Source organism: Heptranchias perlo, chromosome 25 (assembly GCF_035084215.1).
Source record: "Heptranchias perlo isolate sHepPer1 chromosome 25, sHepPer1.hap1, whole genome shotgun sequence".
Classification (NCBI taxonomy): Eukaryota; Metazoa; Chordata; class Chondrichthyes; order Hexanchiformes; family Hexanchidae; genus Heptranchias; species Heptranchias perlo.
In genome coordinates, this window is record NC_090349.1 from 29,097,224 (window position 1) to 29,110,415 (window position 13,192).

Here is a 13,192-nt window from a genome sequence, read left to right on the forward strand (position 1 = left end):
CAGTGGGTGTTAGTAAATGAGTCATGGGTAAAAGTTTGGTCAGATTTAGCGTACCAGTTTTTTTCCCTTGTGATTTGGATCTGAGGAAAACAAGTAATATTGCTCCTTGGGATTAATTCGTATACAGTACAAACATTGCTTTCACCCTCCCCAGTACTTAGAGGACTAATTCAAAAAACAGAAAAGGGCTGTAAATCATCTTTCACTTTAAAAATTAAATATAATTGCCTATTTTGAAAAGACATTATCTTTCAGAGGAAACACCTGTCTTCTATTAAAATTTCAACTTTTTTTTGGCTGGAATTGCCAAAGTTTGAAGTTTTTTTTTAATCTAGTTAATGTTTAGACACTTTTGAGTGACTTTTGCTCACAGTTCCCTTGAGCACTGTTAAACTCTGCAGGTGTTATTTCTTAATTACATGCTTTTTAACTTCAAAGCGTATAGAAAGTTGCTCATTTGACTCTTTTTTTAAAACTTCACACTTCACCACATTTTATTCCCTTTGCTAAAGTTTGACAAAAAAAAACCACAATGGTGTAGACTTCTTTGGCTGAATTTAACATTTTTTTTCTCCCCAAACAGGTTGTTGATGCTGCCAAAAAAGCAAATGCTCATGATTTCATTTTGTCATTTGAGGTAAGGATATAAGTGCATGTTATTATACCAGCAATTTGGCTATGAATCCATTTTTGGCATATAGATCAGTAAGTTCACCTTGAAGCAATGTTATATTTGAAGTTCCCTTAATTTGTTCTTTCTTTGGTCTCTAGTCTCCACTCCCATAGTTGGCTTGTTATCCTCCACTTTGTTCTCTGCGTCCATGTCCTTCTTTTGTGATTCCTTCTATTGTTTTTTAAATGTTCACTTGTACAAAATTACAATTATCTTTTGTATTTATTAACTTGCATGAGTATTTTCAAATTGTGATTAAATCTCTGAGCAATTAATATGTTCAATGTATTTTTTAAAAAACAGAGCTTGTGGTCTCATTTGGGACATGGGTGGGGCCTGGAGAGAGGGGTGGAAATGAGCATTAGGGTTTGAGGCTGGCACAGCTAAGATGGGATGGAAAGGTTTAGGATTTAATTTTCTGAATTTTTTTTAATGCGCTAGGTTATAATTATATTTGGGGGATGTGCTGGGATAGTTGTGGAATTATCGTAAAGTCTGTATCTCGATTTTCTTGGAATGTCAACACACAGTTTTTAGATTGTGATCATGTAGAATTTTTTTTTGTAATGTGTTTTTTGGATTGAATGTGGTTGAGAAGAAAATTGAAATTGGAGAGATTTTGTGTAATATAACCTGCATAAGAAAATAACACATTAGGAAAAGGAAAAACTCAAAAAGTTAAACACTTAACCAGCGAGTAAAATGAAAATTGACTTTGATGTAGACAAGATTCAATGGCTTCACAGTCCCAGTCATGGCATACACAGCAGACACACAATTTTACTGCGAAGATTTTCAGTTATTTGAGGCGTAATCTATTCCAGTTAAATTCGCAACTCAACGTTGCAATAAATCTTTGGGGCATAGATTTACTGTGGGAAGTATTGGGAAATGCTGGTGTATAGGTCACACCTTTTGTATGGGAATTTAATGACCTGCAAATGTATGTGTGTAGAGCAGGGGGTGCGGTAGGAGAAAAGTAAGGATATATTTCTCCAGATTGCAGTCATGTGGGCTCTCTATTAGAAGATGACTTCCATATTGTTTGCAGAAATGGTTGATATTCATTAATATAATTAAGATTTCAATGTTGTAATACAATTCCTTTGGAGCAACACTCTTGCCATCAACAGTCATTTTCAAAACCTAATGTTGTTAACCCTAATTCTGTTCATTTAAAAAAAAATTAAACTGTTATGGTGAAGTATAGTGTCTCTTACTGAACCTTGGTCTGCTTTCATGTCACCTTTGCCACCCTCTGACTTTGTCTCAGGGCAACTGACAGTTTCTTCATTTGATTCATTGATCTTGAGCACAGATACTTAATTCTGAGGAGGATGCATTACAGATGTACTGCAAGTGCAATTGTAATTTGAAGCTTGAATTAAATTGCGTGCATGGTATAACTTAAGTTAGTCACCATGTTATACCATAAAGTGCACGTTGTGATTATTACCAGTTTGGTTATTGGTACATTAACATTGAAATTATTGCTTAGTATCTCGACAAAAAGAGCTTGCGATCCACACCCATAGTCTTCCCGAGGGGTCATAGTTTTTCAAAGTAATTACAGATTGCATCTGAAAATGTTCACACCGAAACAAAAGTGCACATTAAGCTGAAATTTGTGCTGTTCACTTGAATGATTAACTATTATGATAGTTTGATAATTAAAAAGGTTTCCATTTTGACATTGTATTAGCCATTTGAAATTAATTGTAAATACTATTTATTTTAGTGTAAATGCAATAAATTCAGCTGGGGAGCTGCATAACGTATTCATTATTCTTTTAGCTGTTGGAAACTAGTATCCACATTAATATTAATAACATGTTTAAAATTGTTTGATTTTGGCAAGTCATTGATGTGAAAATAATATTTCACAATTTCTTAGTAATCTTATAGTCTGGAATGTAAGCCTAATATTATGGTGGTATTCAGTTGGGATGTTTTAATTCTTGTGAAGGCCAACAAAATACACATTTATTGCATATATGATGTACTGCATATTATCTGATTAAACAGTTCAAAGTTTAATTTAGTTAGAAAGATACGCTTTCAGCAAGAAAACATATACCATGATATCAGTGAGTGCATCATCATTATATCAAGTTTGCTTACACAAAAAAAAGTGTTGGTCCAATTGTCCAGCTCATAGTTAATTGAATGATCTACATGTTTTGCTGTACTTACTTTCTAGTATTTGAAGTAATTTTTTTAAAAATCCCTTTCTGAGAAAAGGAAAGGTCTCACTTAATCTGTTCCTCGCACAGTAATTTTCTGTGATATCAGTAAAACCTGTTACAGTGAGATCCAGACATAGTGATTAGCTTGTCAAATAGCACAAATGATCAAACTATCTGACAGCACTATAGCCACAGGCAGGTCTTTCATGATCCTTCATCTCCCTATTCATAAAAAGTCCCATTCTATAATCATGGTGCCCATTCACAAAACCACCATTCAGAAGTTGTGGAAGAGCAAATTATTTAACTATAACTGTTGTTGAGGCAAGTCATGGTAATTAAATGCTAATGTCCCAAGCTTTTCATTAAACCTTTGTGCAAGCTGATTGTTGATAAGTCAGTCCCAATAATCAACATATATTTATCATTTTGTTTTGCAAATACAGTGTTGAAAATTTAATGTCTTAAATGTGCAATTGGTGTGCTGATCAATGATGTGTAACTAAGGGTACATTTACCCTGCAGATACTGGTCTGAAACCAGTGGTTGCACTGTTGGTTCCAGCCAGGAAGTACCTTGTTTATACTGCCTGGATTGAACTGGAATTCTGCTACCCAGGTGACTGCCCTGCACATGCACAGTGTTCCTCCATCAGCAGTTAAAATTGAAATCGTTAAGGAGTATGGGTAGGAGCTTCTTCACTCTCCACACTTCAATTAATTCCAGGTTTAAAAAGTGCCCCAGAGGTCCAAGTTGTCCCACACTCCGCGCAGTGTTGAACCTAAGCAGTGTGAGACTACCTCCATCAGGTACTGCTTTTCTCCAGAGTCAGGATAGACATGGACTTTGTATTTATTCAGGTGTCAGCCTTGGCCGGTAGCATTCTCGCCTCTGAGTCAGAAGGTTTGGGTTCATGCCCCACTCCAGAGACTTAAGCACATAATCCAGCGAGTCTGAAATTCCAGTGCAGTACTTAGGGAGTGTTGCACTATCAGAGGTGCTGTGTTTCAGATGAGACATAAAAGCAAAGCCTCGTCTGCCCCCACAGATGTAAAAAATCCCATGGCATTATTTGAAGAAGAGCAGGGTAATTCTCCTGGTGTCCTGGCCAATATTTAGCGCTCAATCAACATCACTAAAACAGATTATCTGAACATGTATCTTGTTCCTGTTTGTGGGACCTTGCTATATGCAAATTAGCTGCTGTGTTTCCCTACATTACAACAGTGACTACACTTCAAAAGTACTTCATTGGCTGTAAAGTGCTTGAGAACATCCTGTGGTCATGGAAGGTGCTATCTAAATGCAGGTCCTTTCCTTTATACTGCAACTTTAGCATCACTTAAGTAGAAACCACCTTGCATCATGCTAAAATTGCAGTCTCAATGCACCATTACACTTTGTTGCTTGCAGTAACAAAGTATAAGAACAGTTACCTCCAGCTTTCTCTTAGAACAGAGACCGTAGCTTTACATCACGTAATCTACTTTTATAAAGTAGTAGAGGTGGGAATTGGGGGCTATGGTAAACTGGAGCACTGTCTGTTCATTTTGGAAGCATTCTGGTAGGTAGCGTAACTGTCTCCCCTAATGGCCGTGGAATTTTGGGAGCAATCAGAGAGTCTTAAGCTTGACTGGATTGGGGGTAATATTCTGGCATGGGTGGAGGATTGGTTATCTAACAGGAAGCAGAGAGTTGGGATAAATGGTTCATTCTCGGACTGGCAACCAGTAGCCAGTGGTGTTCCACAGGGGTCGGTGCTGGGTCCCCAACTCTTTACAATCTATATTAACGATTTGGAGGAGGGGACCGAGTGTAACATATCAAAGTTTGCAGATGATACAAAGATGGGAGGGAAAGTGGAGAGTGTGGAGGACATAAAAAACCTACAGGGGATATAGACAGGCTGGGTGAGTGGGCAGAGATTTGGCAGATGCAATACAATATTGGAAAATGTGAGGTTATGCACTTTGGCAGGAAAAATCAGAGAGCAAGTTATTATCTTAATGGCGAGAAACTGGAAAGTACTGCAGTACAAAGGGATCTGGGAGTCCTAGTGCAAGAAAATCAAAAAGTTAGTATGCAGGTGCAGCAGGTGATCAAGAAGGCCAACGGAATGTTGGCTTTTATTGCTAGGGGGATAGAATATAAAAACAGGGAGGTATTGCTGCAGTTATATAAGGTATTGGTGAGACCGCACCTGGAATACTGCATACAGTTTTGGTGTCCATACTTAAGAAAAGACATACTTGCTCTCGAGGCAGTACAAAGAAGGTTCACTCGGTTAATCCCGGGGATGAAGGGGCGGACGTATGAGGAGAGGTTGAGTAGATTGGGACTCTACTCATTGGAGTTCAGAAGAATGAGAGGTGATCTTATTGAAACATATAAGATTGTGAAGGGGCTTGATCGGGTGGATGCGGTAAGGATGTTCCCAAGGATGGGTGAAACTAGAACTAGGGGGCATAATCTTAGAATAAGGGGCTGCTCTTTCAAAACTGAGATGAGGAGAAACTTCTTCACTCAGAGGGTAGTAGGTCTGTGGAATTTGCTGCCCCAGGAAGCTGTGGAAGCTACATCATTAAATAAATTTAAAACAGAAATAGACAGTTTCCTAGAAGTAAAGGGAATTAGGGGTTATAGGGAGCGGGCAGGAAATTGGACATGAATTTAGATTTGAAGTTAGGATCAGATCAGCCATGATCTTATTGAATGGCGGAGCAGGCTCGAGGGGCTGATTGGCCTACTCCTGCTCCTATTTCTTATGTTCTTATGTTGTATGTGTGTTTTTTTTCCCCCCTATGTTCCTACTGTCACTTGCTGCAGCATGCATTAGGCTGTGGGAATTCGGGAACTAAACTTTTGGGGGTTGTTTTTAAACCCCGAGAATGGGTGGGTTGGGGGCAGGTGGGAGTTGAAAATAGTTGTTTTTTTGGGTTGCGACCGCAAAATTTTTGGACTTGGCATTCCCACTGGGAAGCCTGTAATTTTACTCGCCAACGTTAAATCCGGAAATAAAGCCAGGTTGCGGTCGTGACCCAAAAAACAACTATTTTCAAGTCCCACCCACCCGTTCTTGGGGTTTAAAATCACCCCCTTGGTAACTTTTTTTTTATTCGTTCATGGGATGTGGGCGTCACTGGCGAGGCCGGCATTTATTGCCCATCCCTAATTGCCCTTGAGAAGGTGGTGGTGAGCCGCCTTCTTGAACCGCTGCAGTCCGTGTGGTGAAGGTTCTCCCACAGTGCTGTTAGGAAGGGTGTTCCAGGATTTTGACCCAGCGACGATGAAGGAACGGCGATATATTTCCAAGTCGGGATGGTGTGTGACTTGGAGGGGAACGTGCAGGTGGTGTTGTTCCCATGCACCTGCTGCTCTTGTCCTTCTAGGTGGTAGAGGTCGCGGGTTTGGGAGGTGCTGTCGAAGAAGCCTTGGCGAGTTGCTGCAGTGCATCCTGTGGATGGTACACACTGCAGCCACTGTGCGCCAGTGGTGAAGGGATTGAATGTTTAGGGTGGTGGATGGGGTGCCAATCAAGCGGGCTGCTTTGCCTGGATGGTGTCGAGCTTCTTGAGTGTTGTTGGAGCTGCACTCATCCAGGCAAGTGGAGAGTATTCCATCACACTCCTGACTTGTGCCTTGTAGATGGTGGAAAGGCTTTGGGGAGTCAGGAGGTGAGTCACTCGTCGCAGAATACCCAGCCTCTGACCTGCTCTTGTAGCCACAACTGCTGCAAGTCTTTCTGTGTTCAAAGAAATCAGTGTTGATTGAGCTTATTAAATGTCTTCAGCTGTTTTAATGCTATCCAGTATGCTAAAAATGTTGTGAAGTGGATAAATTTCTTCAAAGTTGCTCTAATAAGTTAGAAAATTATCTTCCTTTAGGATTTAAGTCCAGATACACATTCACGTGAAGGATCGTGGCCCATTATGCAGGACAGCAGTGAGAATGAAAACAACAACAACTTGCATTAATATAGTGCCTTTTAATGTAAACAAAAACATGCCAAGGCTCTTCAGAGGCATAAGCAAACACTGAGCCATCGAAGGTGATATTAGGAAAGGTGACCAAAAGCTTGGTCAAAAAGATGGGTTTAAAGAGGATAGGGTGGTGGAGAGGCAGAAGGTTTTAGGGAGGAGATTTCAGAGTATGGGGCCTAGGCGGCTGAAGGCATGACCGCTAATGGTGGATCGAAGGTAGGGGTGGGGATACGCAAAAGGCCAAAGCCAGAGCAACAAAGAGTTTATGGGGGGGTTGTAGGGCTGGAGGAGGTTGCAAAGATAGGGAGTGGCTGGGAGATGTGGGTGGTGAGGGATACAAGGAAGTGGTCAGAGATGGCCTCCTCTGTGGTAGAGGCCATGAGAGATGGCAAGGTCAAGGGAGTGGCCGTGAGTATGGGTACAACAGTTTATATAGAGGGACGGGAAGTCCGTGAATTTTGAGGAGAGTGGACAAGGGAGTTGAGATGAAGATTGAAATCACCAAGGATGAGGAGTCGCTCAGTGCAGAGGCTAAGGGAGGATATGTCCAAGAAGCTGATTTGGGGTGGGGGGAGGAGGGAGGTAGAAAATGAGGATTTTACCGGAGAAGTGAGAGGGGTGGAACAAAGTGGTATAGTCTCCTCCTTCAAGGACCTCAAAAGAGTAGGGTGGGAGACCAAGGTGTGCTACGGTGATAAGGGCCACCCTGCCGCCGTGGTGGTTTGGGCGGGACAAGTGGTGGAAAGGATAGCCAAGCTGGGACGTTTCAGTAAGGGCCGAGGTTTTGTAACCCATGAGTTAAGTTTTATTCAAAGCCAGGACTTCAAAGCCATTGTGAGTGGATAATTGCAAGGGCCTTGTTCGTGAGTGAATGGCCATTCTGGAGAGAAATTCAGAGAGAGGTATTGTTGATCCCCTGGCAGAGTCCAAAGGGGCAGTGGTGGGAGAGATGAGTGAGTAGGTAAGGAGGTTAACATGCTGGGTGAGAACATCGGTGGGAGAGGATGAAGGGACAGTTGGGATAAAGAGATGTGGTGAACCCTGAAGTAATGATTAGGTGGCACGGAGATTGGGTTTCAAAAGCCTGAATATTGGAGGAGGAAGGAAAGAAATTAAGGGCGTTCCATAAGTTTGAGATCCTGTGGATTAAAATGAATAGAACTAGAATATCATCCAATGGGTTTTGATTTCAACACAATTGTGATGTAGAGAGGAGGAGGTGTGTGCAAGCTGGTGTATTTGGAATTTGGAAAGAACAAGAAAAAGTTCGAAGGAGTACTGACCAGAGAAGTACTGCCAAATTAGAGAAATACAAGGTTGGCAGGGGGGGAGCAGAGACTAAAGATGAGAGAAGGATTGCTTACATATGCAACAAGCTTTTTCTTGTATTTTGTGCTGGATAAGAGAGGTACTAGAAGAATCACCCCACATAAGGAAGCAGTATTCAAATCTTGAACTTATATGGTTTAGAGAGTTAAACAGAAAGTAAGTAATTGGCATGAAATAAGAAATGGTGTTAGCAATGAAGGAGCTGTGGTTGCAGTCAGAGAGCTAGTGATGTCATGAATAATTGAAGAAGGACTAAGGGTAGAGCCTACAAGCTACAAGTTAATACCTGCTGGTTAGACTTCAGAAGCATGAAGAAACTGTCTTTGAAGAATTTAGTGTGGGTTTTGTGGTTAAGGACAAAATTAAAACAAGCTGTAACTGGTATCAATGAAATATTAATGATGTAAGTTGTAAATTGAAATTTTTAGGGTTTCATTTTAAAAGGAATTTCAAGCAACACTTGGAGAATATCGCCATGCCACCCAGTGCTAAAAGCACAGCAGTTTTTTTTTAAACATAAAAAGCACTGTCTTCACGGAAAAATTTCAGCAAACATCTCTCTAGACAGTGGGAGATTTTCATTATGATGTTCATGCACAAATGGTATGATTATTGTTGATGCAAAAATAAACTCGCTGGTGGTGAAATGTACAAAAAATACACATTTTAATGCCACTAGAGACCTATTGAAAACTTTTCATTTCAGCACTTGTAAGAGTTCTGAAGTTTCAAAAGTTTGTGTATATATTAAGTGTTAGTCATTTAAAAGGTATTATAAAGAAAGAAGGGAACTTGCATTTATTTACTACATTGTCTGCAGTTTACCACCAGCTTGACACTAATGATGTGTAAGTCATTAATGAGCAAAAAAAACTTGCTACGAAATAGAAATTGTTCTCAATGAACATTTGCCATGGAGAGAATTAATTACATCGAAGTTACAACATAGAAACAGGCTGTTAGGACCAACCAGTGCGTGTTGTTTTTTTTTATCCTCCACACAGGCAGGAATCTTAATCCTATGTGTCCTCTCTGTTCCCATATCCTTTTATTCCCCCTTTAACTATTCTTAAAAGTTGACATGACCTCTGCTTGAATCATTAACTCCGGCAGTTCATTCAGCAACCTCACAACTCTGTGTAAAAAGAAATGTTTCTCCCACTCTCTGTCCCAAATCTTTTATTTTTAATCTTGTACCTATATCGCCTTGTTCTAGACCCCTTAATCACTGGAAACCGTCTGTTTCTATCTACTTTGTCCCATGCCTTCATAGTTTTTAGCACCTCTACATAATCGCCCCATGATCTCAAAAAACATTTTTTTTGCTTAAAACAAACTTTAATAAAAAGAATAATTACCAATTTTGTATCTTGCCATACTTTCAAACAGCACATTGTTTATCTTTTTTGTAATTGTGCATTTGGTTTGGATAGGAATCTTAACAAATCCATTCCTTTTGACGTCATGATGTCATGTACAACATTCCCCTTTATCCTTCCAGTGATCATCTATTTTTCCTTTAGATTCCAGACAAAATGAATAGTAAATGGAAACCATGTGTTGTTTTTAAGTACCTACTAGTTAAAAGCAAAACATGTCCGTTGTTATTAAATGAGTACCCGGCAGGCTGAATGAAACACATTTGGCATTCGAAATGCTGATCAACAGGCTAAGTGTAACAAAGAAAATTAAATATATTGTTTTTTAAAAATCCTTACTGGTATGATTTTTACTACCAAATCTCTAATGTATGATTTTTGTGACTCATCTTTTTTATATTCCTCTGCTAAATTTTATCACAAATAGAAAATTATGGTACACAGTGCTTTAACAAATGACATGCTACTGTTTTAACAAAAAAACTTGCATTTATAAAGCGCTTTTCATGACCTCAGGACTTTCATGTCCCAAAGTGCTTTACAGCCAATTAAGTACTTTTGAAGTGTAGTCACTGTTGTAATGTATGTTGCATAAATGTACCTTGCAATATGTACAATGTATGCTATTTCCATGTACTATGCAGTAAAATAAAATCTCAATTGCTGCAGTTCAAATAACACTTCAATTCAAACTGTGATTTGACCATGAGACACAAGCATCCGCTGCTATCAGCCATTGGCATTAAAAAAACATTGAAAATCCAATAAAACAGTCTGAACCCCAACAAACCCACTCATATTATCCAGAATAACCGGGCTGGAATTTATTTCAAAGTTGTAACCTGGGGCCTTCCTGATTTGTATGGCTCAGCTGTTCATTGTCTTAACCAACTGAACCATTGGAAAATTCAGCTGTGCCCACGTTGCCAATCACAGTAATGACCGTCGATAGCAATCTCTTTTATTAATACTGACTGAACAGTCTTTTCAAACAATACTTTGCCATTCATTAGTGTTGGAGTTATGTATGTAATGTAAATTATATTTTCTGCTTATTGTAAACATTAGGGAATGCTCCATGTTATTTTACATGCAATTTTCATTAGGTGCAATGATTTATACTATATTAGATACTAAATTCAGTACTTGGGGCAAGTGTTTCATTGAAAACTGTGAACTTTCTCCTGTGAGTATAACCTGTAGTATCAGTTATGTCTGTAGATGGCACTATAACAGGAGTTTACAGGTATAGTGTCACACCTTGCCTGTTACAGTTTCACCCACAGCTAGTGTCGCACACTGTCGGTGCTAGGTAATAGTGAGAGTACGTGGTTATAAAAAAAAATACCAACTATTATAGTTCCTGTTTACCTTTACATGATGTTTAAAATCATTTAAAATATTTTTAATACTCTTTCCAATTTCTAGGCCTAGCCCCATTGTTCATTGCCACCCCCATACCCCAACCACCACCACCTGTGGCTTCTGGTCACCCAGAATATACAGCAGTTTTATTATTAATAATTTGTTTCACCTAATCCTTGGGCCTACCAGCTCCCCATGCCCATAACGTGTCTCATTTTTTAAATTTTAAAAATGTATTTTTTTCTGACCTCTAGTCTCCCCACTGGCCTCTGATGTCTGCTCACTCCATGCCCACAGGTTGCATTAGCCTATGCCTGAAAATTGCTCGTTTCACTATATAAATTATAGCTGCATAACCTCAAGTGGAAGCACAGCCCCGGATCCTTGTCCACTGCTGAGACCCGTACAACCCGCTCTGCTGTCTGACCAACATCATCTGCCCACTTACCAACCGTTTCCCCATCACTGAATAGGGAAACTTGGAAAATTGAAGCCAAGGGAGCCTTGGGGCTGGAAATGGGAAGGGTGACACCATCCTCACTGCAGCAACAAAGGTTAGTTCCCCCTAGAAGAAAAATGAAGGCTAAAGCAGCCAAGGTCAATCGTCCACCGCATGCCCACCCACCCCCTCCCCCCACAGAGTGCAAAACCAGGACAGTGAAGGGTTTCTTGCCAAACTCCTCCACCATTCCGTTGAGAGCAAAATGCAGGGGAAAGAAAAGCCCTTCCCCTCCCCCCCCCCCCCCCCCCCCTGCCCCGGACTGTATTCTGGGAGACCGGCTGTCCAAGAGAATTTTGTGTTCTAGAATTACTTTTTAGATCATTTATCAGGAACTTATTAGAAACATTTTACATCAATCATAAATTCTAAAAGATTAGACGAGATTTAAAGCGAGGAATTGTAAACCATCAATATTTACGCCACAATAATTTCCAATTAAAAGTAGTGTGCTAGGCTCAATCCCTAAACTGTGTTGGGTTATTAACACCAATCAGAAATTAGCCTACCAGGGTGGCAGTTGACAGCTACAGTTGGTCTCAGCACCCCTCAGACTTCAGAGAGGGCGATAAAAGATCAGTCAATGTTCTTATTCCTTATCGCTCTTCAACTACAGCAGCTTGCATTCATATATTGCCTTTAATGTAATAACATGTGTCAACGCTCTGCACAAATGGAAGAACACACCATGCAAGAATGGAAGTTTTCGGAGAGATAGCAGAGTCAAAAAGACAGGCTTTAAGAAGACATTTTTAAAGACAGCAACTGAAGTACCAAGCCAGAGGTTTTTGGAGGAAATTCTGGAGATTAGGGCCAAAGTGGCTGATGGTTCTGCCACATATGGAGAAGCGGGGGATGTGCAGAAGGCCAGAATCAGAGGACCAAAGAGCAGGTGCTAGGATATAAAACTTGAGGAGGTTGCAGAAGTAGGATGGAGTGAGGCCATGAACAGATTTGTTCACCAGAACAAGGATTTTGAACTCTGTGCGTTGGAGGACAGTACAGCCAGTGGAGGTTGGTTAAAATGGGAGTAATGGGTTAACAGTACTTGGTGTGGGACAGGATGTGGGTGGTCAAGTTTTGGGCAAGTTGGGAGTTTGTGTAGCATGGAACTTGGAAGGGTGTTGGAGATGTGACTCATTTACTGGAAGGTGTGTTTATATGGGCTTTGGATGAGGATATCAACCTTGGCTGTGGTGCCCCTGTGGCTGAGCAGAGCGCAGTAAATTAGTACTGAAAGCATAAAGTTCTTTTGGCTAATAAAATGACTGAGCAGTGTTGATAGGCCAAATGGCCTATTTCTGCTCCTAGATTGCCAACACTCACTCACTAGCTCAAACATGGTCACTTGTCTGAGTACCCATGGAACTATACTTCAAGTTCAGGAGAAGGTGCCAAGCATGTTGATTCAATGCAGCCTGTAAGAAGTTTCATTTGTATGTGTAGTGTTATTTTTCTGTCCTGTCATTATTACTGGAGTTTATGCAGTATATATCAGCAATAATTTTTGTTGTATAACTTTTTTGTTCTGTCCATTTTTACCCCACAGAATGGATATGAGACTATTGTTGGAGAGCGCGGGATCAGACTTTCGGGAGGCCAGAAGCAGAGGATCGCGATCGCCAGGGCTCTTGTTATGGATCCTGTGCTGCTGCTACTTGATGAGGTTAGTTTTAGTATAACTTAACTGATGATGCATTTATTTTCTTAGCTGCCTTAGAATGGCTTTCCTCTTTAGCATTTCTTCTGTGAACCATCCCCAGTGGTGATATTTTACACCA

At 40.3% G+C, this 13,192-nt stretch overlaps 1 protein-coding gene across 1 annotated transcript in view; it reads left to right on the forward strand.

The window, feature by feature from the left end:
* The window catches only part of LOC137342388 (ABC transporter B family member 1-like), a 122,599-nt gene that overhangs the window by 76,625 nt on the left and 32,782 nt on the right, over positions 1-13,192 (forward strand). Inside the window, exons 16-17 of the mRNA XM_068006318.1 lie at positions 584-637; positions 12,961-13,077. Coding sequence (XP_067862419.1) covers positions 584-637; positions 12,961-13,077 — 171 coding nt within the window. The remainder of the gene's footprint in view (positions 1-583; positions 638-12,960; positions 13,078-13,192) is intronic.